The sequence below is a fragment of the Pongo abelii genome, chromosome 3 (assembly GCF_028885655.2).
Source record: "Pongo abelii isolate AG06213 chromosome 3, NHGRI_mPonAbe1-v2.0_pri, whole genome shotgun sequence".
Lineage (NCBI taxonomy): Eukaryota > Metazoa > Chordata > Mammalia > Primates > Hominidae > Pongo > Pongo abelii.
The window spans coordinates 60,694,931-60,718,611 of NC_071988.2; the positions used below are offsets into that span (position 1 = coordinate 60,694,931).

The 23,681-nt window shown below is 42.2% G+C and overlaps 1 protein-coding gene and 1 long non-coding RNA gene across 4 annotated transcripts in view; one reads left to right on the forward strand and one right to left on the reverse strand.

Annotated features, from left to right (window-relative positions):
• Positions 1-23,681, forward strand: part of LOC129058988 (uncharacterized) — a 63,205-nt gene that overhangs the window by 4,204 nt on the left and 35,320 nt on the right. The window contains exons 2-6 of the long non-coding RNA XR_008524522.1: positions 356-448; positions 2,242-2,504; positions 8,601-8,658; positions 9,679-9,748; positions 19,019-19,097. This is a non-coding gene — a long non-coding RNA (uncharacterized LOC129058988). The remainder of the gene's footprint in view (positions 1-355; positions 449-2,241; positions 2,505-8,600; positions 8,659-9,678; positions 9,749-19,018; positions 19,098-23,681) is intronic.
• On the reverse strand, positions 2,304-22,424 carry ARL9 (ADP ribosylation factor like GTPase 9). Of its 3 annotated transcripts, none has more exons than XM_009239985.4 (4): positions 21,862-22,407; positions 16,009-16,171; positions 8,524-8,699; positions 2,304-2,600 (listed from the first exon to the last, which is right to left on the reverse strand). In XM_009239985.4, exons 2-4 carry the CDS (start codon positions 16,022-16,024, stop codon positions 2,421-2,423), a joined length of 372 nt encoding a protein of 123 aa, XP_009238260.1. In that variant the 5' UTR covers positions 16,025-16,171; positions 21,862-22,407; the 3' UTR covers positions 2,304-2,420. The 3 variants fall into 3 exon arrangements, with proteins under 3 accessions (XP_009238260.1, XP_002814815.3, XP_054409971.1); XM_002814769.6 differs by having other exon boundaries at positions 21,215-22,407; XM_054553996.2 differs by lacking the exon at positions 2,304-2,600 and adding an exon at positions 4,076-5,355 and having other exon boundaries at positions 21,215-22,424.

Here is a 23,681-nt window from a genome sequence, read left to right on the forward strand (position 1 = left end):
AACACGTTGCCAAAATGCAGAATCTAAAATCAGAATCTGAGATTAAAAATACCAAACAGGGAAGAACAGAGATATTGTTCCCCATCCTGAAAGCTTTTGGCCTTATCTTTGAAATAAGCATCCAGAAACTTCTCTATGTCCCTGGTCACCTTAGAAAACCTAGGGAAGGGACAAGCACATAGAATCAGAGTTTAGGGCTGGAAGTGGTCTGCATCTCACTTGATCTTTTTACAAGGACAAGACCAGGACAGTCAAGGAATTTGTCCAGGGGTCCATTCACGGTAATCCTTGGGGCAGAGGTTAAAATTCAACATTTCTGACAATTCCGAATCACTGTGTGATCCACCCTCCATAGGCCAGACAAGAAGAAGGTTTAACATTAGACATCTGAGTGGCTGCTGTGATAAGATACCATTAAACATGATGGCGTGGTGCTGATATGAGAAAGGTAATGATCTTAAAGGCTCACTCTCCAATGTCTCATCTCTCAGAGGGCAATCATCATTTTGTACATGCATGCATAAATTCAATTGTGTTCTATTTTAACCTAAAACTAGAGACAGTTGTGTGCTAATATTGAGAGGGGTTATCTTCACCAAATTTGGATTTTTTTTTTTTTTTTTTTTTTGAGACAGGGTCTCACTATGTTTCCCAGGCTGGTCTCAAACTCATAGGTTCAAATGATCCTCCTGCCTCAGACTCCCAAAGTGTTGGAATTACAGGTGTGAGCCACCACACCTGACCCCGTATTTGTATTATTTCACCACAGATTCCAAATTTTATTTTATTTTATTTTGTTTATTTTTCTTGAGATGGAGTCTTGCTCTGTTGCCCAGGCTGGAGTGCAGTGGTGTGGTCTTGGCTCACTGCAACCTCCATCTCCTGGGTTCAAGCGATTCTCCTGCCTCAGCCTCCCGAGTAGCTGGGATTACAGGCGCCCACCACCACGCGGGCTAATTTTTGTGTTTTTAGTAGAGACAGGGTTTCACCATGTTGGCCAGGCTGCTCTTGAACTCCTGACCTCGTGATCTGCCCACCTCGGCCTCCCAAAGTGCTGGGATTACAGGTGTGAGCCACCATGCCTGATCCCATATTTGTATTATTTCACAACAGATTCCAGATTTTAAAAGGAAGGATTTATAGAGCAAACTCTCTTTCCAATTTTTTTTAAGACCAAAGCAAGGCATTATAGTTACAAGTTGGATTTATAGAATGTCTGCAAATAAATATAATTATCACCCTTCCTAGTGAAGAAAGTTTATCTATATAAAAGCAAAATGTTAAGAATTTTAAAAACAAATCCCCACAATGTTCCTCATCTCGTCTAACAAGCTCCTGGAAAACAAGCCCTTCCTAACTTTTTCTGAATACTGTTAATGTTTATTTCTCTGGGGGTTTGACAAAGTTCACTTTCCTCATTGTCCTACCCTGATATTTCTTATAGTGTTAAACAGATCCACTTCATGGAAAGACACCTGGTTTTTTATTTGAAAAGAGAAAACGTACTAAAATATATTCAAGGCCAGGTGCAGTGGCTCATTCCTGTAATCCCAGCACTTTATGAGACCGAGGCAGGCAGATCGCTTGAGTTCAGGAATTCAAGACCAGCCTGGGCCACATGGCAAAACCCCGTCTCTGCTAAAAATAGAAAAATTAGCCGGGCATGGTGGCGTGCACCTCTAGTTCCAGCTACTTGGGAGACTGAGGAGGGAGGATCACCTGAGCTGAGATCATGCCACTGCACTCCAGCGTGGGCAACAGAGTGAGACCCTATACACCCCCACAAAAATATTTCATATAAATTTCATGCCATTGCAAAACAATAAATGGGACAAATGCTTGCTAATGTTCATTTTACCTTTGTTGATTAAAAATCCCAACACCCCCAATACACTGTTTTACAAATATTTTTAACATTCAAAATCCAAATAGAGATGCTGTTAATATGTTAGCATTATCTTTGTACAGTTGTCCTTTGGTATTCTCAGGGAGATTGATTCCAAGATCCTCACAGGTAAATGTGGATGCTCAAGCTCCTGATGAAAAATGGCATAGTATTTACATATAACCTACACACATCTACTCGTGTATTTTAAATCATCTTTAGATTACTTGTAATACCTAATACAATGAAAATGCTATGTAAATAGTTGTTATATTGTATTTTAAAATGTGTATTATTTTTATTGTTGTGTTATTATTCTTTAGTGGGGTTACTTTTTGAATGTTTTTGATCCACAGTTCTTGAATCCGCAGATGTGGAACCCATGGATATGGAGGGCTGACTATATATATCCCATGCATTGAGAAAATAGGAAATGGCTTAATTTTTATTTGAAGGTGGAAACCTTTGGCTTCAAGCCTGCCATTCAACACTGATGACATCTCAGTCATGAGCCGCACAGTGGGCTGAGTCCTGGTCACTGCACATCTGCAGCCAGCTGTGCAATCAAGTCTTTGGCATCTTGCATGGTGGAGGGTATCTCTGAGCCATTCTTAGTCAGGTGGGTTCCAAACAAGAACATCTTCCTGTCATTTCCCACTTCAGATAATGCCAAAGCTTCATGGATATCTGTAATGTGATAGGCTGCTTCAAGATCCTTCAACCGGAGTGGAATAAGAATAGGACAAATTGGTTATTTTGCAATCCTTTCAGATAAACACATTTGTTACTCTTATTTATTGCTCTCAGTGACCACACCATTTTCATATAGAGGATATTGTGACTCTATTATTATGAGCCCAGAGGTTGTTAGAATAAAAATGTTTTCATCAGAATTATGCCAGCATTTATGAGTTATCAAAAAAAAAGTATATTCTGGAATGAAGCTAAGCCAATATAATACCTTAATTTTCTAAATGGTGCAGTCTGTTTCTAATTTTGTTTGTTTGTTGTTTGTTTAAAGACAGGGTCTTGCTTTGTCGCCCAGGCTGGAGTGCAGTGGGACAATCTTGACTCACCGCAACCTCCGCTTCCCATGTTCAAGCAATTCTCCTGCCTCACCTTCCCGAGTAGCTGGGACTACAGGTGTATGCCACCACGCCCCACTCATTTTTAAAAATCTTTTGTAAAGAGGAGCATCTTGCTATGTTGCCCAGGCTGGTGTCAAACTCCTGGCCTCAAGCAATCCTTCCACCTAGGCCTCCCTAACTGCTGGGATTACAGGCGTGAGCCACTGCACCCAGCCTAATTTTGTTTTTCCATTTTCCTTTCAGTCTTCCAAGATTATTTCAACAGGAGCAATTATTTTTATTTATATTTAATAACAGAAATTTGATTCATCTATTGTTTTATGTCCATATCATACTTTACCAATTATAGTTCTTGCCACGGTGAGTTTTCTTTTATGCTCATTATTTCTACTGAACAAAAAAATCCTCGACCAATTTTGGGGAGTAGAGGAAGACAGAGAAGAGAATGGAGAGGGAACAGATTCAGACAAGGTGCAGTGGGAAAAGGAGGCTCAGAGGAGAGACAGGGAAAGAGATGGGGGAGGCTTGGAAGAGGGAAACCCACAGGAAGAGGCAGAGAGGGGAAGACAGGAAGCCTGTGCTTAGGCCGCATGCCAGGGCCAAAACCTCCTTACGATGGAAATGGCAAGGTCAAAACATACATCTTTAACTCTCATACACCAAGAATTATTTAAGCAAATGACCTGTGACATTCCCTTTCATAAATACACAGATTCAGCTATAGTTTTCCAGTCCTTTGTAAAAGTTTTTTCACTTCTAAAATTGCATTTGTAATTGGCTTTTTGTTATTTCATAGCATTCCCCCTAAGTTTTAGAAGATCATTTTTAAATCTCTGGAAATAACCTAATATTGTGTCTTTTTTTTTTCCTGTATCATATGAACCTTTTTTTTTTGAGACTGAGTCTCACCCTGTCAACCCAGACTGGAGTGCAGTGGCGCAATCTCGGCTCACTGCAACCTCTGCCTCCCAGGTTCAAGCAATTCCCCTGCTTCAGCCTCCCAAGTAGCTGGGATTACAGGTGTGCGCCACCACACCCAGCTAATTTTTCTATTTTTAGTAGAGACGGGTTTTCACCATGTTGGCCAGGCTGGTCTCAAACTCCTGACCTCAGGTGTTCCGCCCGCCTCGGTCTTCCAAAGTGCTGGGATTATAGGCATGGGCCACTGTGCATGTCCCGAACCTATCAAATTCTATCACTTGGAGCCTGTGGGGCTTTTCCTGATGTGCTGTCCATGGTACCTCGCTGGAGTTGATTACCTCTCTGGACATTGGTAGTTGCCTGTTTGAAACCTGAATTTGTTTAGAGCCTATGCTAACTTTTTGAACAGTGTTAATGGATCCAGTAACATGCGAATGATATCTCAGGTTAATAAATTCACTGGTGGAGTTGGAGAGGAAGAAATAGGAGAGGGAGGGAGGGTGATGGATGGGAGAAGGGGCTCTCTGTAATGATAAAGCACATCAGGCAAAAATACCTGGTTTATTCCACACTTTCCTGTATGTGCCTTAATAGAGGTCATAACCCAAAGAGTAAAGATAGTAAGATGACTTTTTGAAAACCCTTACATAATAACTTGAACCAGTGAGTCACCTAAAAGCTTGGACCAAATATTTTGGCCAAGGAATATAAACAAAGATGCATTAATCTTAAACTAGGCTATTCAAATCTTTTATCATCAAGGCCCAATAAAAGTTATAAATGTGATAACAAATGGCTCTGTTTATTCAGTTTGATGAAGATAACGGATACAAACCATAAGGCACAGTATTGATAAATTTGAATATTAAAAATGAAAATAACTCGGGTGCAGTGGCTCACGTCTATAATCCCAACACTTTGGGAGGCTGAGGTGGGTAGATTGTTTGAGCCCAGGAGTTCAAGACCAGCCTGGGAAACATGGTGAAATCCCATCTCTACAAAAAATGCCCAAAAAATTTAGCTGGGCATGGTGGTGCACACCTGTAATCCCAGCTACTAGGGAGGCTGAGGTAGGAGGATCACCTGAGCCTGGGGAGGTTGAGACTGCATTGAGCTATGATCATGCCACTGCACTGCACTCCAGCCTGGGCGACAGAGTGAGACCCTGTCTCAAAAAAAAAAAAAAGGTCCGAGCGCAGTGACTCACGCCTGTAATCCCAGCACTTTGGGAGGCCGAGGCAGGTAGATTGCTTGAGCCCCATAATTCAAGACCAGGCTGGGCAACATGACGAAAAACTGTCTCTACAAAAAATGCAAAATTAGCCGGGTGTGGTAGCTCGTGTCTGTAGTCCCAGCTACTTGGGAGGCTGAGGTGGGAGAATTGCTTAAGCCTGGGAGGTGGAGGTTGCAGTCAGCCGAGATCACACCACTGTACTCCAGCTTGGGTGATGGAGTGAGACTCTGTCAAAAAAAAAAAGAAAAGAAAAGAGAGGAGTGGAGGGGAGGGGAGGGAAGAAAATATTTTGTATAAAAGTAAGCAAAGTAAAATGATAAGCCACGAGATGCTGGAAAAGATAATTGTAATGCACATAACTAACAAAGAATTATTTTTTCCAAATGATATGAAAGACTCCTACAACTGAAATAAGAAAGACAAACACCCTAGTAGGAATTTGGGAAAACATATTAATAGGCAATTTACAGATGTGGAGTCTAATAAACATCTGAAAAAATGTTCAAACTCACAAGTAGTTAAGGAAATGCACATTAGAATAATAAAAAACAAGTTCACCCATCAGATTGGCAAAAATGAAAAAGTCTGACAATACCAAGTATTGACAAGGATGTAGAGCTGCAAAAACTGTCATATTCTGCTGGTGGAAGAATAAATTTGTGCATCATCTTTGGAAAGTGACTTGGTGATATCTAATAAAACAGAATATGTACAAATCCAAAATCCCGACAATTATTTTAGGCATATCCACCAGCAAAATGTTCATACACATCCACAAAGGGACACATACATGAAGGCTCACTGGCAGCACTGTTAAGAACAATAAAAAAATTGGAAATAACTCAAAATTCCTAGCAGTAAGAAAAATAACATTTTGGTATATTAATGCTATGGAATACTATACAGCTCACTTACATGTACCATGATCTTCTAAATCTTTGTAGTTTATGGTACTTAAGATGCTCCACTTAAAAACAAAACAATAAAAGCATCAGCTTGTCTCTTTTTTTTTTTTTTGAGACAGAGTCTCACTCTGTCACCCAGGCTGGAGTACAGTGGCACAATCTTGGCTCACTGCAACCTCCACCTCCCGGGTTCAAGTGATTCTCCTGCCTCAGCCTCCTGAACAGCTGGGACTACAGGCATGCGCCACCATGCCTGGCTAATTTTTGTATTTTTTAGTAGAGACAGGGTTTCACCATATTGGCCAGGCTGGTCTCGAACTGCTGACCTCCTGATCCAACCACCTCGGCCTCCCAAAGTGCTGGGATTACAGGCATGAGCCACCACGCCCGGCCCAACCTCTCTTTTAAAATGCCAGCAAAATGTCAAAATCTGCCGGACTAGCTTCTGTACTGGACTTTAACATAGGCTCCTATTTTAGGTCATCATTTATAATTACTTAGTTTACTTCCATATACATTCACGCATAGAAGTAGTAGGAGAAAAGTCAGAAATTGAGCTCTTCTATGATTGGCAAACCTAACAATTGAGAAAGGGACTTCAGCATTACAATATTATAGATGTTTAAATTTTTTTCAATTTTTATTGTGTTAAATACATATAACAAAATTTTTCTCCTTAACCATTTTTAAGTGTACAGTTCAGTGGCATTAAGTATATTCGCATTGTTATACAACTATCACCACCATCCATCTCCAAAACTTTTATCTGCAAAACTGAAACTCTGTATCCATTAAACGATAACTGCACATTCCTCCCTCCCACAACCCATGGAAATCACCACTCCACTTTCTATTTTTATGAATCTGACAACTCTAGGTACCTCGTATAAATGGAATCATATAGTATTTGCCCTTTTGTGACTGGCTTATTCACTTAGCATAATGTTCTCAAGGTTCATCCATGTCAGAACACGTGTCTGAATTTCCTTCCCTTTTAAGGCTGAACAAGATCCCATTGTAGCCGGGTGCGGTGGTTCACACCTGTAATCCCAGCACTTTGGGAGGCCCAGGTGGGTGGATCACTTGAGGCCAAAAGTTCGAGATCAGCGTGGCCAACATGGAGAAACTCTGTCTCTACTAAAAATACAAAAATTAGCTGGGTGTAGTGGCATGTGCCTGTAGTCCCAGCTACTCAGGAGGTTGAGGCATGAGAATCACTTGAACCCGGGAGGCGGAGGTTGTGGGTAGCTGAAATTGCGCCACTGCACTCCAGCCTGGGAGACAGAGCAAGACTCTGTCTCAAAAAAAAAAAAAAAAAAAAAAAAAAAAAAAAAAAAAAGTCAGGAGTGGTGGCGCATGCCTGTAATCCTAGCCACTTGGGAGGCTGAGGCATGCGACTCACATGAACCCAGGAGGTAATGAGCTGAGATCACACCACTGCACTCCAGCCTGGGTGCTAGAGCAGAACTCTGCTTAAAAAAAAAATCCTTTTGCATGTGCATACCATATTTTATATATCCATTTATCTTGGGTAGCTTCCATTTTTGGCCGTTATGAGTAATGCTGCTATGAACATATCATAAAAAACATAAAACATACAAAACAAAACAATATAAAACATAAAGAAACACAAAACAGCCAAACATATGAATATCAATTTGAGTCCCTGCTTTTAATTCTTTTCACTGTATACCCAAAAGTGGAATTGCTGCATCATAAGGGAATTCTATTTTGATTTTTTTTTTTTTTGAGCTTGTCGCCCAGGCTGGAGTGCAGTGGCGCGATCTTGGCTCGCTGCAATCTCTGCCTCCCGAGTTCACGCCATTCTCCTGCCTCAGCCTCCCGAGTAGCTGAGACTACAGGTGCCCACCACCACGCCCGGCTAATTTTTGTATTTTAGTAGAGACAGGGTTTCACCATGTTAGCCAGGATGGTCTAAATCTCCTGACCTCGTGATCCCCCACCCCTGGCCTCCCAAAGTGCTGGGATTACAGGCGTGAGCCACTGTGCCCAGCCTCTATTTTTGATTCTTTTGCGGAACCATGTTACAGTTTTCCATAGCAGCTCTACCATTTTACATTCTCACCAACAGTGCACAAGGGTTCCAAATTCTCCACGTATATTTAATATTTTTAATGCATGTGTAGAATAAGTTCAGGTCAGTCTGATAGATCTAAAGCAAAATGATTTTTTTATACACGGTAGCCACTCAAATATTTTGTTGAATCAAATTTAACAATATGTATTTATTGAACTAAGTTCAACACACATCTGTTGAATTCCTAGCATGCACAACAGTATACGAGGTATTACAAGGGACACAAAAATGAACAATAGTCTCTACCCTCAAGGTGTTTATAATCCAAGAGCTCTAATAAACATAAACTGAGTTAAATATATAGCATATTGTTGACTATCTAGCTATTAAAAGTATACATTTCTTGTATTACAAAACTCTTGAGTACAATTTATATTTGCACAGATTTTTACCTGTTTGTTTGCAAACACAACCAGAGGAAGTACTGGGTTTGCTGCAATTAGCTGATGAAGGTATTTCTTGGCTTCAGGTAATCGGCTGTGATCTGCTGAATCCACCACAAAGATCAGCAGCAATCCCTTGGATAGGTACGTTTCCCAGTAGGACCGAAAAGGTTCACTGCCACCAACTATAGAGAATAGTAGAGGAAGAAGACACACACACACAAAATCACAGAAGCACCCACCCAGGGAGCAGGGAGGGCACATCTAGATTTCTGAACACAGGACAGGTGTTTTGATAAAATATCACCATGCTAGAGTGTACCCAGTCCTCAGAGTGACCACAGGCATGTTAGCGGGAAACTGGTTGGTGAGAAGAACCACCACAAGTGGTTCATTCATAACTGTATCACAAAGGATCAGCAGAGAGATGCTAAATACTACAGTGGATGTCTCCTGATCCCATTGTCCACAGCAGCCATGTCAGCCACTGCATGTTTATCAGTTATAGCTCAGAAAATGGGCGTAAGGCCAGGTGCAGTTGCTCACGCCTGTAATCCCAACATTTTGGGAGGCTGAGGCAGGAGGACTGCTTGAGCCCAATAGTTCAAGACCAGCCTGGGTGATAGGGTGAGGCCCTATCTCTACAAAAATAAAAACTAAAAAATGAGCCGGTGTGGTGGTGCATGCCGGTGGTGCTAGCGACTAGAGAGGTTGAAGTGGGAGGATCACTTGAGCCCAGGAAGTGCAGTGGTGTGAACAGGGCTACAGTGAGCTGTGTTTGCGCCCCCACACTCCAGAGTGAGACGCCCATCTATCTAAAAAAAAGAAAAAAAAGAAAAAGAAAATGGGAGTATGCTACTAAAATAATTAAGAATGGGAAGGATGGTAGGCTAAAATACACATTAAAATAATTTTTAAATTAACTGAATTCATTGGCTAGTCTCACTTGCACAATTTTTTTCCTTTGTCAAAATCCCAGAATTAACTTCTCCTCTTAATATTGCATTGAGAGTTAATATGATCCTGTGGGTATTCAGGAATATTTGCTTCAGAAAAAAAAAATGCCTTTTGATTACTTCATCCTGCTGATTCTTCACAGAATAAACTTTTTGGTTAATGATAATAACATATATACAATGGATTTTGTTTTTATTTTTGTCCTAGGAGGAGTATTGGCAAACCATGGCCCACAGTTCAAATCTGACCAACTGCCTATTTTTGTACAGCTCGCTAGGTAAAAATAGCTTTTACATGTCTAAATTTTGGAGAAAAAAAAAAGACAGAATAACATTTTCTAACACAGGACTATTATATCAAATTTAGATTTTGGTGCCCAGAAATAAACTTTTATAGTAACACTGACATATATATACAACGTATTGTCTATGACTGCTTTCTCAAGACAGAGTTGAGTGGTTGCAACAGAGAGCATGTGGCCTGCAAAGCATAAATTAGTTCCTATGTAGTCCTTGACAGAAAAGCTTTTTGGACCTCTGTTTCAAGAACTTAACAAAAGTATTTTAAATGCTAACAAGAAGGGATCTTTGCCTTTCCTTTGGCTTCCTTTCTATAGAGGTAGGCTAGTCATTATTTGAAGTATTTTGTGTTTTTAATTTGTTAAAATAGTGCTGTGTGACCGTCTAAGTAACTCATATGGTTTTAACACACATAGTTTAAACATCTGTGGACATTTGGGTTGTTCCTCATTTCTTGCTACAATAAACAATGCTGCTCTAAACATTTTTGTATTTGTCTCCTGAGGTCCATACAAGCAAGAGTTTCTCCAGTTATCTAAGCATGTAACTAATGCCAAATACGCCAAATTGTTTTCCAAAGAAGTTGGTACCAATACACACTCTGCCAACAGCTAATAGCCGATAAGTTTCCTCTACATCCACATCCTCTTTTTATTTTTATTTTTTCCTTGAGACAAGGTTGTGCTCTGTCATCCAGGCTAGAGGGCAGTGATGCAATCTCCACTCACTGCAACCTCTGCCTTCTGGGCTCAAGCGATCCTCCTTTCTCAGCCTCACCAGTAGCTGGGACTACAAGCACAAGCCACCATGCCTGGCTAATTTTGTATTTTCTGTAGAGCTGGGTTTCGCCATGTCACCCAGGCTGGTCTTGAACCCTTGAACTCCAGTGATCCACCCACCTTGGCTTCCCAAAGTGCTGGGATTACAGGCGTAAGCCACTGCACCCCAGCCACATCCTCTTCAAAACCTGATATTATCATATTTCTTTTTTTTTTTTTTTGCCTAATTTGAATTCTACTTACTGATCAAGTGGAGTATTTTTCATATGTTCACTTCTAATTCGTTTTATGTGAAATGTTACTCATGTCTTTTGCCGATGTTTTTATGTTGTCTTTATTTGTAGGGGTTCTTTATATATTCTGGATACTAGGCATTTGCTTGGATGTGTTGCATGTATCTTCCCCTATTTTGTGGCATCTTTTTAATGAACAGATGTTTTCCATTTTAATGTAGTTAAATTTATCCATCTTTCTTATGGTTATTATTTTTTGTGTCCTGTTTAAAAAACCTTTCTCTATCCTGAAGTCATAAGGATAGTCTATATTTTCTCCACAAAGCTTTTTACATTTGGCTTTTATCCATCGGAAATTGATGTATACATTTGTATGCATAGGAGGCAGGAAACTAATTTCATTTTTATTCCATGTTGTCCCTGCACCATTTATTGAATAGTTTCCCCAGTGGACTCTCTAGTCTGTTCCTTTGGTCGTTTTGTTTATTCTTGTGCCAACACCACGCATTTTAGTTTCATAGCTTTATAATAAGATTTGATACTTGACAGGACAAGTCCATCCTTCTTATTAATTTCTGCAAGAGTGTCTTGGCTTTCTTTACACCTTTGCTCACCCATGTAAATTTTAGCCTCAGCTTGTCAAACTCTTTTTAAAAAATCTTGTTGAGCTATTGATTGGAATTGAATTGTATCTAAACGTCAATTTGGGGAGAATTAATTTTTTTGATATAATGTCTACCTATTCATGAAAACTGTATTATGTCTCTATTTAGGTCTTTTGATGTTTTTGAATGACATCTACACATTTTCTCTTTATAGATAGACACTTTTTTTGTTTGATTTATTCCTATCTTTTGTTGCTATTGAAAATGGCTACATGCTGCTGGATAACAGAAATACAATTAATTTTATATTTTTATATACAGTTGTCTTGCCAAGCTGTTATCATTTCTAATAATTTGAAGGGTGTTTTAGGCTTTCTTTGAAGACAATTATATCATTTGTAAATAAGTACTGTTTTATTTCTTCCTAATTCTTATGCCTTTTATTTCTTTTTCTCAAACTGACTAGAGCCTCCCGTATAATGTTGAATGAAAGTACTTCTAACATTTAGTACTTTCTGTTTAGGAGTAAAGTTTTCTGAGGTTTTGGTAGGTTAAGGAATTCCCATTTATTTTTAGCTTATTAAGAATTTTTATCATAAATGGAAAGTGAATTTAGCAGATTTTTTTCTGCTTATATTAGGGTGACTATGTTTTTTACTTTGATGGATAAAGTGGTGAATGACATATTTTTTTCAAATGTTGTTTTTTTTTTTTTGAGATGGAGTTTCGCTCTTGTCATCCAGACCGGATGGAGTGCAGTGGCACGATCTCAGCCCACTGCAATCTCCACCTCCTGGGTTGAAGCAATTCTTCTGCTTCAGCCTCCTGAGTAGCTGGGATTACAGGCACCTGCCACCATGCCCGGCTAATTTTTGTATTTTTAGTAGAGACAGGGTTTCACCATGTTGGGCCTGGCTGGTCTTGAACTCCTGACTTTAGGTGAGTGATCCGCCCCCTTGGCCTCCCAAAGTGCTGGAGTTACAGGCATAAGCCACCACACCTGGCTATTTTTCAAATGTTAAACCAACCTTTCATTCTTGGAGAAACTCATCTAGTGATACATTATCTCTTTAATATGTTAACTGAATTTAGTTTACTACAATTTTGTTCAGATTTCTACATTTCCATTTCTTATGCTATCTTTGCTGGTTTGGATATACAGTGACTTCATACCGTGAGTTGGAGAGCATTTCTTTTTTTCCCCTATTCGCTGAAAGAATTTATGTAAGATTAAGATTGATAAGAGCCCACCTATAAACCAACTGATCTGGTGTTTTTCATTATAGGATGATTTTTTGCTACTGATTTCTTTAAGAGTTTTAAATTATTCAATATTCCTATTTCTTATTGAGTCCATTTTCCTAAGACACATGTTTGGAGGATTTTTGCCACTTATCCAGGACTTTATATCTATTGGTACAAATTTGTTAATACAGGTATTATACTCTTGTCATCCTAATCAATGATATGCTCTTTTTCCTTCATGACATTATTTATTTGTGGTTTCCAGATTTTCCTTAATGAATTTCACCAGAAATTTGTCTATTTTGTTTATCTATTCAAGGAACTAACTTTTGACTTTGCTGATCTTTGCTACTGTGTCTTCATCAATTTCATTGACTTCGTGTCTTTATTGTCTCTCCCTCTACCCTTTTTGGTTTTATTCTGTTGTTCTTTTACCTAATTTACATTGCATATTTAATCTATAAGTTTTCAGCTATTTTCCTTTCAGCTATAAGCATTTAAGATTATAAAGGCTTTAAATGCTAGTTTTGATCAGTAGATTTTGTCATCTTCTTTTTTGAAACACGGTTTCACTTTGTTGCCCTGGCTAGAATGCAGTGGCGTGATCATGGCTCACTGCAACTTCTGCCTTCTGGGCACAAGCGATCCTCCTGCCTCAGCCTCCAGAGTAGCTGGGACTACAGGCATGCACCACCATGCTCAGCTGATTTTTTATATTTTTTGTATAGATGGGGTTTTGCCATGTTGCCCAGGTTGTTCTCAAACTCCTGGACTCAAGTAATCCACCTGCCCTGGCCTCTGAAAGTGCTGGGATTACAGGTGTGAGCCACCGTGCCTGGCCTGAGCTCATATTTGATTAATCTTAATTTATGAGAATATTGGGGGGCTTTGCTCCAGAATTAGAAACTGGGGGAGCTACTGACTGGGAGCATGTTAGCACTCTTCCAGGGGCCCTCGTGTCATGCAAGCATCTTAGTTAGTTCTTTCCTATTTTGTCTCAGGCCCACTGCAGATTAAATACTGGTATGTGCCTCTAGATAACACCACTTTTCTCTTGCTTATCTACTGTGGCTGCCACTCCAGTTTGAACTCATGAGTTGTTTTATTTTTCTTTCTTTGGGAGGAGGGAAAGAGCAGGAAGAGTAAAGCAGGTAGCCTTGAAAATTTGTCTAACTTGTTGCAAGTTCTTCGATGCTTTAAAAAATAATTTTTAACCAGGATTTGTGGTTTTGTCACAGGAAGGCCCTTCAAAAACTATAATAGCAACTGAAATCTCTCCATTTATTTTTGCCACTACTTTTTAGTGCATAAACTACAAGAATTTTTTAGAGATTAAGATGATCTATAGAATATTGATGAAGAGATATAGGCAAAATTATATGTGAATATATCATTTCTACAAATAGGCTTATACAATAAAACTTCACCTCCCACCAATCCCCAACATACTCCAAGTGTTACACAATAGCATAACAGCCCATACAGATTTATATCACTGAATACCACTAGATGCTGCATCCTAAAAAAAACCCTCCTTAGAAGCTCTGCCCTGTGGCATTATGAAAATTTACCTAAATTGATGGCTTAATATAGCCACTGTGCAGATACACATTTTAAAACTCAAAGATTGCAAGCGTAAACTGCTGTTCTTTTTCAGGATATTGATGATCATGATAAAAATCGGGAACACAGTTGGCACTTAATGCATTTTTGTTGAATATGTACTATTTGCCAGACATTGGGTATGCATTGTTGAACAAAACAAGTATAGCAAAAATTACCATCTAGTTGGGTGGACAGATCAAAAACAAAAATAAATAGTGAGTGTTATTAAAAACCTTATGGAGGAGGCAAACAGCATTGGGGAACATACTTAGAAAGAATGATTTTATGGGCTGGGTGCGGTGGCTCACGCCTGAATCTGAGTACTTTGGGAGGCCAAGGTGGGTGGATCACCTGAGGTCAGGAGTTCGAGACCAGCCTGGCCAACGTGGTGAAACCCCGGCTCTACTAAAAATACAAAATAATTAGCCGGGCATGATGGTGTGTGCCTGTAATCCCAGCTACTCAGGAGACGGAGGCAAGAGAATCGCTTGAACCCAGGAGGCAGAGGTTGCAGTGAGTGAGCTGAGATCGCACCACTGCACTCCAGCCTGGGTGACAGAGCAGGACTCTGTCTGAAAAAAAAAAAAAAAAAAAAAGAATGATTGATTTTATGGGGCCATGTAAGCTAATACCTGAAGGCTAAGGAGCAAGCCATCTGTAGTATTTCTGACAGAAGGCACACCCAAGAAAGCTCTTTTCAAAGGAGAGAAAGAAAGGAGTACAATAAGCCTGGGGTGAGGTAAGGTTAGGGAGGAGGCAGTTTATGAAGAGCCTCATGAGTCATAACAAAGACTTTGGATTTTATTACAAGGATGAGATCTCCACAGAAGAGTTTTAAATTAGCAAATGATGTACTTAAAAGTATGTGTTAAAATACTGCTCTTCGTAAACAGATAAAAGCCAAAGTAAAAAAGGTGACTATAATAATCTAAGTAATAGATGATGGAGGTTCTGACTTGCATAGGGGCAGTACAAAGGATGTAACCAATGAATTTGAGAGATGCGTTGGAGATAGCAAAATTCATAGTGTTTTACTTGTGGACTGGAGGTGGGGATGCAAAAGGAGGAGTCAAGGGTGACTCCCAGGTTTCTGGCTAGAGCAACTTGATGGGTATGGAGCCATTTACTGACCAGAAGATTACAGGGAAAAGAACAGATATTGGAAAAATCAAGCATTTTGTTTTTCCCTTGTTAGGTTTTAGAGGACTTGGATATGTTTGGGCTGGATAGATAAATTTGGAAGCCGTTAGCATATAGATGGTATTTAATGCCATGAGGATGGATGAATGTGTAAAGCGAAGACAAGGGGACTTGACCCAACTTCAGGAGACAGTAATATTTAGAGGTGGTGACTCCAGAATTACTATCCAGTAGGGGCCTGTGGACTGCCATCTATTTAGAAGAAGAGGTTTGGAGCTTGTCTATAATTTTATTTGCAGAGAAGCAAGCACACTGTACTTATACTTAGATTGCATGCTCATTTGCAGTAGTGTGGGAAGAAGGCTGATTACAGGAGATTATAGGAGGGAGTGCTAAAGCCTTCCTCTAAATTCCCCTTTATCACCACTACTGTAAAAAGGAGAACATCAAAAAAGCAAAAAGTGATTCCCCCCACAGTGTACCTGGGTATTAAACTACACATCCATTCTAAAAGTCTAGGAAAATTTGATTCAGTGTTAGTTTTCACAAGGACTCAATGTTGCTAACATCATATCTGGCTTAAGAGACAATAAAATGTGGCTGTCTTGTAACTAAGGAACAGAAAGCTTACTCTCCAAGAACTCCATTTGGCCGTCTTCAGTGTTGATGCAAACTGCATGGAAACCTTGGGTGGGTGCCACACTGTGCTGGACTCTGTTTGAAGCTAGAGAGTGCAGGACACTGGTTTTTCCTGCTCCATCCAGGCCCAGCACTAGGATTTGCTTGTTTTTCTCCTGTGAAACAAAAAGATAAATCAATAAGCCCATGCTATCAGGGGCTCATTTTTCTGGGTCTTGGCAGAATCCAATAATATTCTTGGAATTGTAACCAGAATAAAACTCCACGGGCCAGGTGTGGTGGCTCACGCCTGTAATCCCAGCACTTTGGGAGGCCGAGGCAGGAGGATCTCTTGGGGTCAGAAGTTCCAGACCAGCCTGGCCAACATGGTGAAACCCCATCTCTACTAAAAATACAAAAAATTAGCCAGGTGTGGTGGCGTGCACCTGTAAGTCCAGCTACTTGGGAGGCTGAGGCACAAGAATCACTTGAACCCAGGAGGCAGAGGTTGCAGTGAGCTGAGATCGCACACTGAACTCCAGCCTGGGGAACAGAGCAAGACCCTGTCTCCAAAAAAAAAAGGATAAAACTTCATGAATATTTTATAGGTCTAGAACAAACTGTACCAACTAGTGAATATTTTCTAATTAGCTGTTCATTATGTGATACTAATTTCACATCCCTCCTCTATCCCCCACATCCTGATCAGTCTATCAAATAAATATTATACTATCAGCATTTACGAGCAGTGCTATAGATTACAGGACCAATTCTCAGACTTCATTTTGCTTCTTGAATCTGTGTCTATGAATTGGAGACTGCACCTGAATTCATTTTGTTTGGGGTCTTGGGACCTCCGTGGTGCATGTATTGACTGTGCCACTCAGTGCATAAGCATCTAAGGTCTCAATTATTAATTTCTCCTGTCTTCACAATTGAATAACTAGATTGTAAGATCTCAGGGCAAGGTTTCCCTCTTATACTTTTTTTTTTTTTTGAGTTGGAGTCTTGCTCTGTTGCCCAGGCTGGAGTGCACTGGCATGATCTCGGCTCACTGCAACCTCCGCCTACTGGGTTCAAGCGATTCTCCTGCCTCAGCCTCCTGAGTAGCTGAGATTACAGGAACATGCCACCACGCTCCGCAATTTGTATTTTTACTACAGACGAGGTTTCACCATGTTGGTCAGGCTGGTCTCAAACTCCTGACCTCGTGATCTGCCCACCTTGGCCTCCCAAAATGCTGGGGTTACAGGCATGAGCCACTGCACCCGGCCTCCCTCTTATACTTCTAATATAAGTATCACAATTAAATGAAAAGGTTATAGAAATTATTAAGCCAGTTTCAATCACAAATGAGTATTTGTTTTAAAAATAGATGAACTTGGGAGGCCAAGGCAGGCAGATCACCTGAGGTCAGGAGTTCAAAACCAGCCTGGCCAATATGGTGGAACCCCATCTCTACTTAAAATACAAAAAATTAGCCGGGCATGGTGGCGGGCACCTGTAGTCCCAGCTACTCGGGAGGCTGAGGCAGGAGAATTGCTTGAACCCAGGAGGCGGAGGTTGCAGTGAGCCGAGATCGTGCCACTGCACTCCAGCCTGGGTTGACAGAGCAAGACTCTGTCTCAAAAAAAAAAAAAAAAATTGGCCCGGTGCAGTGGTGGGTGCCTGTAATCCCAGCTACTTGGGAGGCTGAGGCAGGAGAATTGCTTGACCTGGGAGGAGGAGGTTTCAGTGAGCCGAGATCGTGCCATTGCACTCCAGCCTGGGCAACAGAGCAAGACAACGTCTCAAAAAAAACCAAACTGATGAACTTGAAGTAAACTTAGAAAGAAGCATTCTAGTCCAGGCATCGTGGCTCTCATCTGTAATCCCAGCACTTTAGGAGGCTGACGCTGGTGGATCGCTTGAGGCCAAGAGTTTGGAACAAGCCTGGCCATCACGGCATAACCCTGTCTCTACCAAAAATATAAAAATCAGCTGGGCATGGTGGCACATGCCTGTAATCCCAGCTACTCGGGAGGCTGAGGCATGAGAATTGCTTGAACCCGGGAGGTGGAGTTTGCAGGAGCTGAGATGACACCACTGCACTCCAGCCTGGGTGATAGAGACTCCATCCCCCCAAAAAAAAGAAAAAGAAAAAGAAAAAAGCATTCTATCAACGTATTAGCCTTAGAATTTTTATGGCAAATGACTGAGGGACAGAAGGGCAGGCTGGTGTGAAGATCATACAGAGTGCTCCGGAATGTGGTTTCCAGGGTGTAAACTTTAACATAAACAATAATAAATAAGCAACAATATAGCCAGACTGCTCACAGCAATTCAATTCTACTTCTCAAAGATCCTACTAAAGAAGTTTCTTATGCACAAAAAACTCTAATAATTGTCTTCAATGGCGCTGGTTTAGAAATAACAATAATCGTATACATTTCTGTTTGTTCTGCTTGAACTCTAAATGTTGACATTAGACTTAAACTAGATTTCTAGAAAAAAGTGATCTTAAACAGCATTAGAATGTCTGTCCCACTTTCTTTTTAGAAACATCTATGTGAAAATGAGATATTTTAAGGTCTGGCCTAATAAAGACTTGTACAGAGATCATGATTTATGAAGGCCATATAGTGAATAACAAAATTTGAAAAAAAGTAGGCTGGTGTGGTGGCTCACACCTGTAATCCCAGCACTTTGGGAGGCCAAGGAGGGCGGATCACCTGAGGTCAGGAGTTCGAGACCAGCCTGACCAACATGGTGAAATCCCATCTCTAGTAAAAATACAAAATTAGCTGGGCGTGGTGGCGAATGCCAGTAATCCCAGCTACTGGGGAGGCTAAGTAAGGCAGGAGAATCACTTGAACCTGGGAGGTGGAGGTTGCAGTGAGCCGAGATCGCTTCATTGCACTCCAGCCTGGGCAGCATGAGTGAAACTCTGTCTCAAAAAAAAAAAAAAAGAAAAAGAAAAAATGTACGTATTTGTTCTTGGAGCAAATCTTTGATGGCTCTTAAACTAAATTGTATTTTCATAGGTGTCTTCCATCCCTGCCCCTTCTCCATTCCCTTCATTTGCATCTAAATGTTATGATGTCATTCTGAGAGTGTGTCAAGGTAAGGAAGAGGGGCAAGGGAGACTTCATTGGATGGCTTATAATTGCATGTTTTAAAGCAATACCGGCACCAAGAAATGGCAGCCAACAGTGGATTGTGTCCTGTCAGTCTTCACCAGAGGCCCCATTCAGCCTACCCCAACATACTTCATTCATTCTAAGATACACATTCCCCCCACATTCCACATTTTAACATCTCTGAAATTAGAATGTCTTTGACAATTGAGAGTATGTCATATTTTGATTGGGAGAATTTTTTTTATTTTTTATTTTTTATTTTTTTGAGAGAATCTCGCTCTGTCGCCTAGGGTGGAGTGCAGTGGCACGATCTTGGCTCACTACAACCTCTGCCTCCCAGGTTCACGTGATTTTCCTGCCTCAGCCTCCCGAGTAGCTGTGATTACAGGCATATGCCACCATGCCCAGCTACTTTTTTTGTATTTTTAGTAGAGATGGGGTTTTGCCATGTTGGCCAGGCTGTTCTGGAACTCCTGACCTCAGGTGATCCGCTCACCTTGGCCTCCCAAAGTGCTGGGATTACAGGTGTGAGCCACCACGATGGCTTTTTTTTTCTTTCTTAGTGGTACCTAGACTAATGTCATCTTAGGCCCTATAAAATAGTGTGAATTAAAAGCAGTTCCCAGGCCGGGCACAGTGGCTCATGCCTGTAATCCCAGCACTTTGGGAGGCCAACGTGGGTGGATCGCTTGAGCTCAGGAGTTGAAGACCAGCCTGGGCAACATGGCGAAACCCCATCTCCACCAAAAATACAGAAATTAGCTAGGCACGGTGGGGTGCACCTGTAATCTCAGCTACTTGGGAGGCTGAGGTGGGAGGATGACTTGAGCCTGGGAGGTGGAGGTTGCAGTGAGCCGAGATCACGCCACTGTACTCAAGCCTGGGCGACAGAGCCAGACTCTGTCTCAAAAACACAAAAACAAAAACACCATTTCCCTTTCCAACCACGTTGCTGTCCCTACGCCCATCCTACCTAGAAATTCTGCATTCAGGCTTCCTCACATTTACCTTCTCCCAAGGAAAGCTGAATTTGTAAAACAGTTCAGACACAAAATGTGATTCTGAACACCATTGTTTTTTGTCAAAAGTTATTCCTTTAGCCAAATATGGGTCTATGTAGTCTGTGTTTTACCAGAGATCAAATATCTGTTAATCTGTGGTGGCTCACGCCTGTAATCCCAGCGCTTTGGGAGGCTGAGGTGGGCGGATTGCTGGAGCCCAGGAGTTTGAGATCAGCCTGGGCTACATGGCGAAACTCCATCTCTGCACAAAAATACAAAAATTAGCTGGACATGGTGGCGTGCGCCTGTAGTGCCAGTCACTGAGATTGGGAGATGGGGGCGGTGCCAGGCTGAGGTGGCACCTCAGACAGAGTAAGACCCTGTCTCAAAAAAGAAAACACACACACACACACACACACACACACACACACACAAAACTGTGTTAATCATTCAAATCGTTTAGAACCAGATCGCAGCTCTAAGCCAAGGAGCCAGCTCAGGAACTCCAGGAGCACAGAGACCATTCAGCTGACCCAAACAATGCCAAGTTTCTAAGACCTGTCAGTTAAAACTTTTCCGCCATCCATTCAGGGTACTGGTGGTCTGAAAACAATGGAGGCATCAACTGCAGCGTCCCCAAACACCTCCTGCATTCAGGAACCCTGCCCCTTCTGACAAAGAACGCATTCAATGCAAAGAGGGCCTGCGTGCTGGGAGGGTTCGGGGCTGGTTTCTAAATGTGGTCAGGTGGTCTGTGCGCTAGTGTTGCACGCCGCACAGATCTAAGGGCAGTAGAGGGGCCTTTCCCCATGTCCCCATGAAGACCGAGATCTCTTGTCCCTCAACACTAGACCCGACGAAGGTTAAGACACAGGGGTACCGATAAGGGCTAGGGTGGGCAGGGGGCCCGGGAAAAGGGGCTGGCGATGGGTCGTTCAAAGTTTGGCACATCCCTTTCATCCATAGGTAAATAGCCCTCAGTTGAGATCCATTCGCTCCCGCGCGGGTCGGGGGCCTCCGACGTAACAGAGACAGCGCTGGGGTCTGAACGGCCGACAAAAACCTTGGGGCAAGGGGTCCTGGGCACTGGGTCTCTTACCAGCGGCTCGAGCGGGGTCCTTGTCAAGGTGCTGTCCTTGTTCTCCCCTTTCTCTTCTTGTCCCTTAAATTGTTCCTTCTCTTTCTTTGTCTCCTTCCCTTGCTTTGTCCTCTTTTCCTCTTTCTCCTCTTTTCTCTTTCTCCTCTCCTGCTTCTCTTGGTTCTCCTTTTCTTTTTGTTTAATTTTCTGCTCCACCTCCTTTCTTTTCACTTTCTCTTCCCTACCCTTTTCTCTGATTTTCTCCTTCTGCGTCTCCTTTTCCTTCTCTTTCTTCTTCACTTTCCCCCTCTCCATCCCCAGCGCTGCGGTTTCCTTCCCTCCCGCCGCGTGCCCGCGTGCTGAGCGGTGGCTCTGGGCCCCAGGTGTGGCTCCCGAGGTGCACGCCCGACGGAGACGTAGGCCCAGCGGCGTAGACAACCCGCGGGCGCTGCCAACCCCGGCACCGCCGCCAACCGCCGCTCACCTCGCGGATGCAGGGCTTCTTGCAGCCGATTCGCTGAACCCGCAGGGGTACGCAAAGAGGGAAGGGCGGAGGCGTACGGATGGATTGAGCCCAGCCAAGCGAAACCAAGAGGTCCCAACCAGGACGTGGGACAGCTCGGCGGGGTATATCATTGCTGCAGAAAAAGCGTCCCTAGCGCGATTACCTCGGGCCAGGCAGTGTGGCTAAGAGCCTTCCACGCGGGCCGCAATCTAAGCAACCTTAGCGTCTGACGCCTCCGTCTTCGATCCCGAGCCCGGCCAGCCTATGTGAAGAACCCCTGGGGCGTCAGAATCGAGGTTCCGGGAGGATTCTCAGCCTTCCCCGAGCTCCCAACCATGAGCCTGTACTGCTCATGTCATGTATTTCTCCGCCTCGCCCGAGTAAACTCCACTAGGAGTGTCTCCAGACTACTTACCCAGGATTATTAGTTGACTATTACCCAGGATTATTAAAGACAAATAGAAGAACGTGAATGGGTTCCATTGTTTTAAGTTCCTGTTTTGTTTGTTTTTGAGATGGAGTCTCTGTCACCCAGGCTGGAGTGCAGTAGTGCGATCTCAGCTCACAGCAACCTCCGCCTCCCGGATTCAAGCGATTCTCCTGCCTCAGCCTTCCAAGTAGCTGGGATTACAAGCGTGGGCCACCACGCCCGGCTAATTTTTGTATTTTTAGTAGAGACGCGGTTTCACCATGTTGGCCAGACTGGTTTCAAACTCCTGACCTCAAGTGATCCTCCGTGCCTCTGCCTCCCAAAGTGCTGGGATTACAGGCATGAGCCACCGTGCCCGGCCTGTATTTCGCTTTAAAAAAAAATTATTCGGAGATGGCCTACCAGGATCACAGCTGCTAGTAATGCTCAGTATTAAAACCAAAACCAAATAGTCTAGTCACTCCTAATTATCTAATAAATTGTAAATAAGGCACACAAGGGGCTTTTCAAAGGTGGTATTGTTTCTCAAACTGGCTAAGAAATATCTGGAGGGTTCTTTTTATCTTGCTAAACTGAACTCTTTAGTATATTTCAGTTTAGCACAATTATTTATTTTTTGAGACAGTCGTGCTTTGTCGGCCAGGCTGGAGTGCAGTGGCACAATCTCGGCTCACTGCAACTTCCACCTCCGGGGCTCAAGCAATTCTCCTGCCTCAGCCTCCCGAGTAGCTGGGATTACAGGCGTGTGCCACCATGCCCAGATAATTTTTGTATTTTTAGTAGAGACGGGGTTTCACCATGTTAGCCAGGCTGGTCTCGAACTCCTGACTTCAGGTAATCTGCCTGATTGGGCCTCCCAAAGTGCTGGGATTACAGGCATGAGCCACTACACCTGTCCAGCACAATTATTATTATTTTTTGAGACAGAGTTTCACTCTTGTTGCCCAGGCTGGAGTGCAGTGGTCTGATCTCAGCTCACTGCAACCTCTACCTCCCAGGTTCAAGTGATTCTCTTTCCTCAGCCTCGCACGCAGCTGGGATTACAGGCATGAGCCACCATGCCCGGCTAATTTTGTATTTTTAGTAGAGACGGGGTTTCTTCACGTTGGTCAGGCTGGTCTCGAACTTCTGACCTGAGGTGATCTGCCCACCTCAGCCTCCCAAAGTGCTGGGATTACAGGTGCGAGCCACCATGCCCGGCCACAATTATTTTTCAATGTAATAAACTTATTTTCCTTCATTGTATCTGTTTCAAACAGACTTGTAAGGAACAATGAATGGCAGGTTCCAGAAGGCTTGAGTGATGCAATATTTAAGGTTGGCTGTTCCCAATAGCATTGGAATTGCTATGCTTAATGACTTTTTCAAAGGTTTACTTCTGTTTATACACACACCAAGATGAATTTTCAGTAAAGTTTACACTGGGTTCTCTCAATCCCATTAGATTAGTTTTATGGGTACACACAATTTTGATACTCAGCTTAAAAGAAAATTCTTGGTTATACTAACCAGAAAGTCCTCCATAAAATGCCAACACCCAAAACACCTTAATC

What these genes read in the sequence shown, in the direction of transcription:
- ARL9 (XM_002814769.6), bottom strand. Translation starts at nt 21,508, where the DNA reads ATGGAGAGGGGGAAAGTGAAGAAGAAAGAGAAGGAAAAGGAGACGCAG. An exon ending in CCAAATGGAGTTCTTGGAGA is followed by an intron (nt 8,700 to 16,008) that starts GTAAGCTTTCTG and finishes TATTCTCTATAG; the next exon opens with TTGGTGGCAGTGAACCTTTT. An exon ending in TTGTGTTTGCAAACAAACAG is followed by an intron (nt 2,601 to 8,523) that starts GTAAAAATCTGT and finishes CTCCGGTTGAAG; the next exon opens with GATCTTGAAGCAGCCTATCA.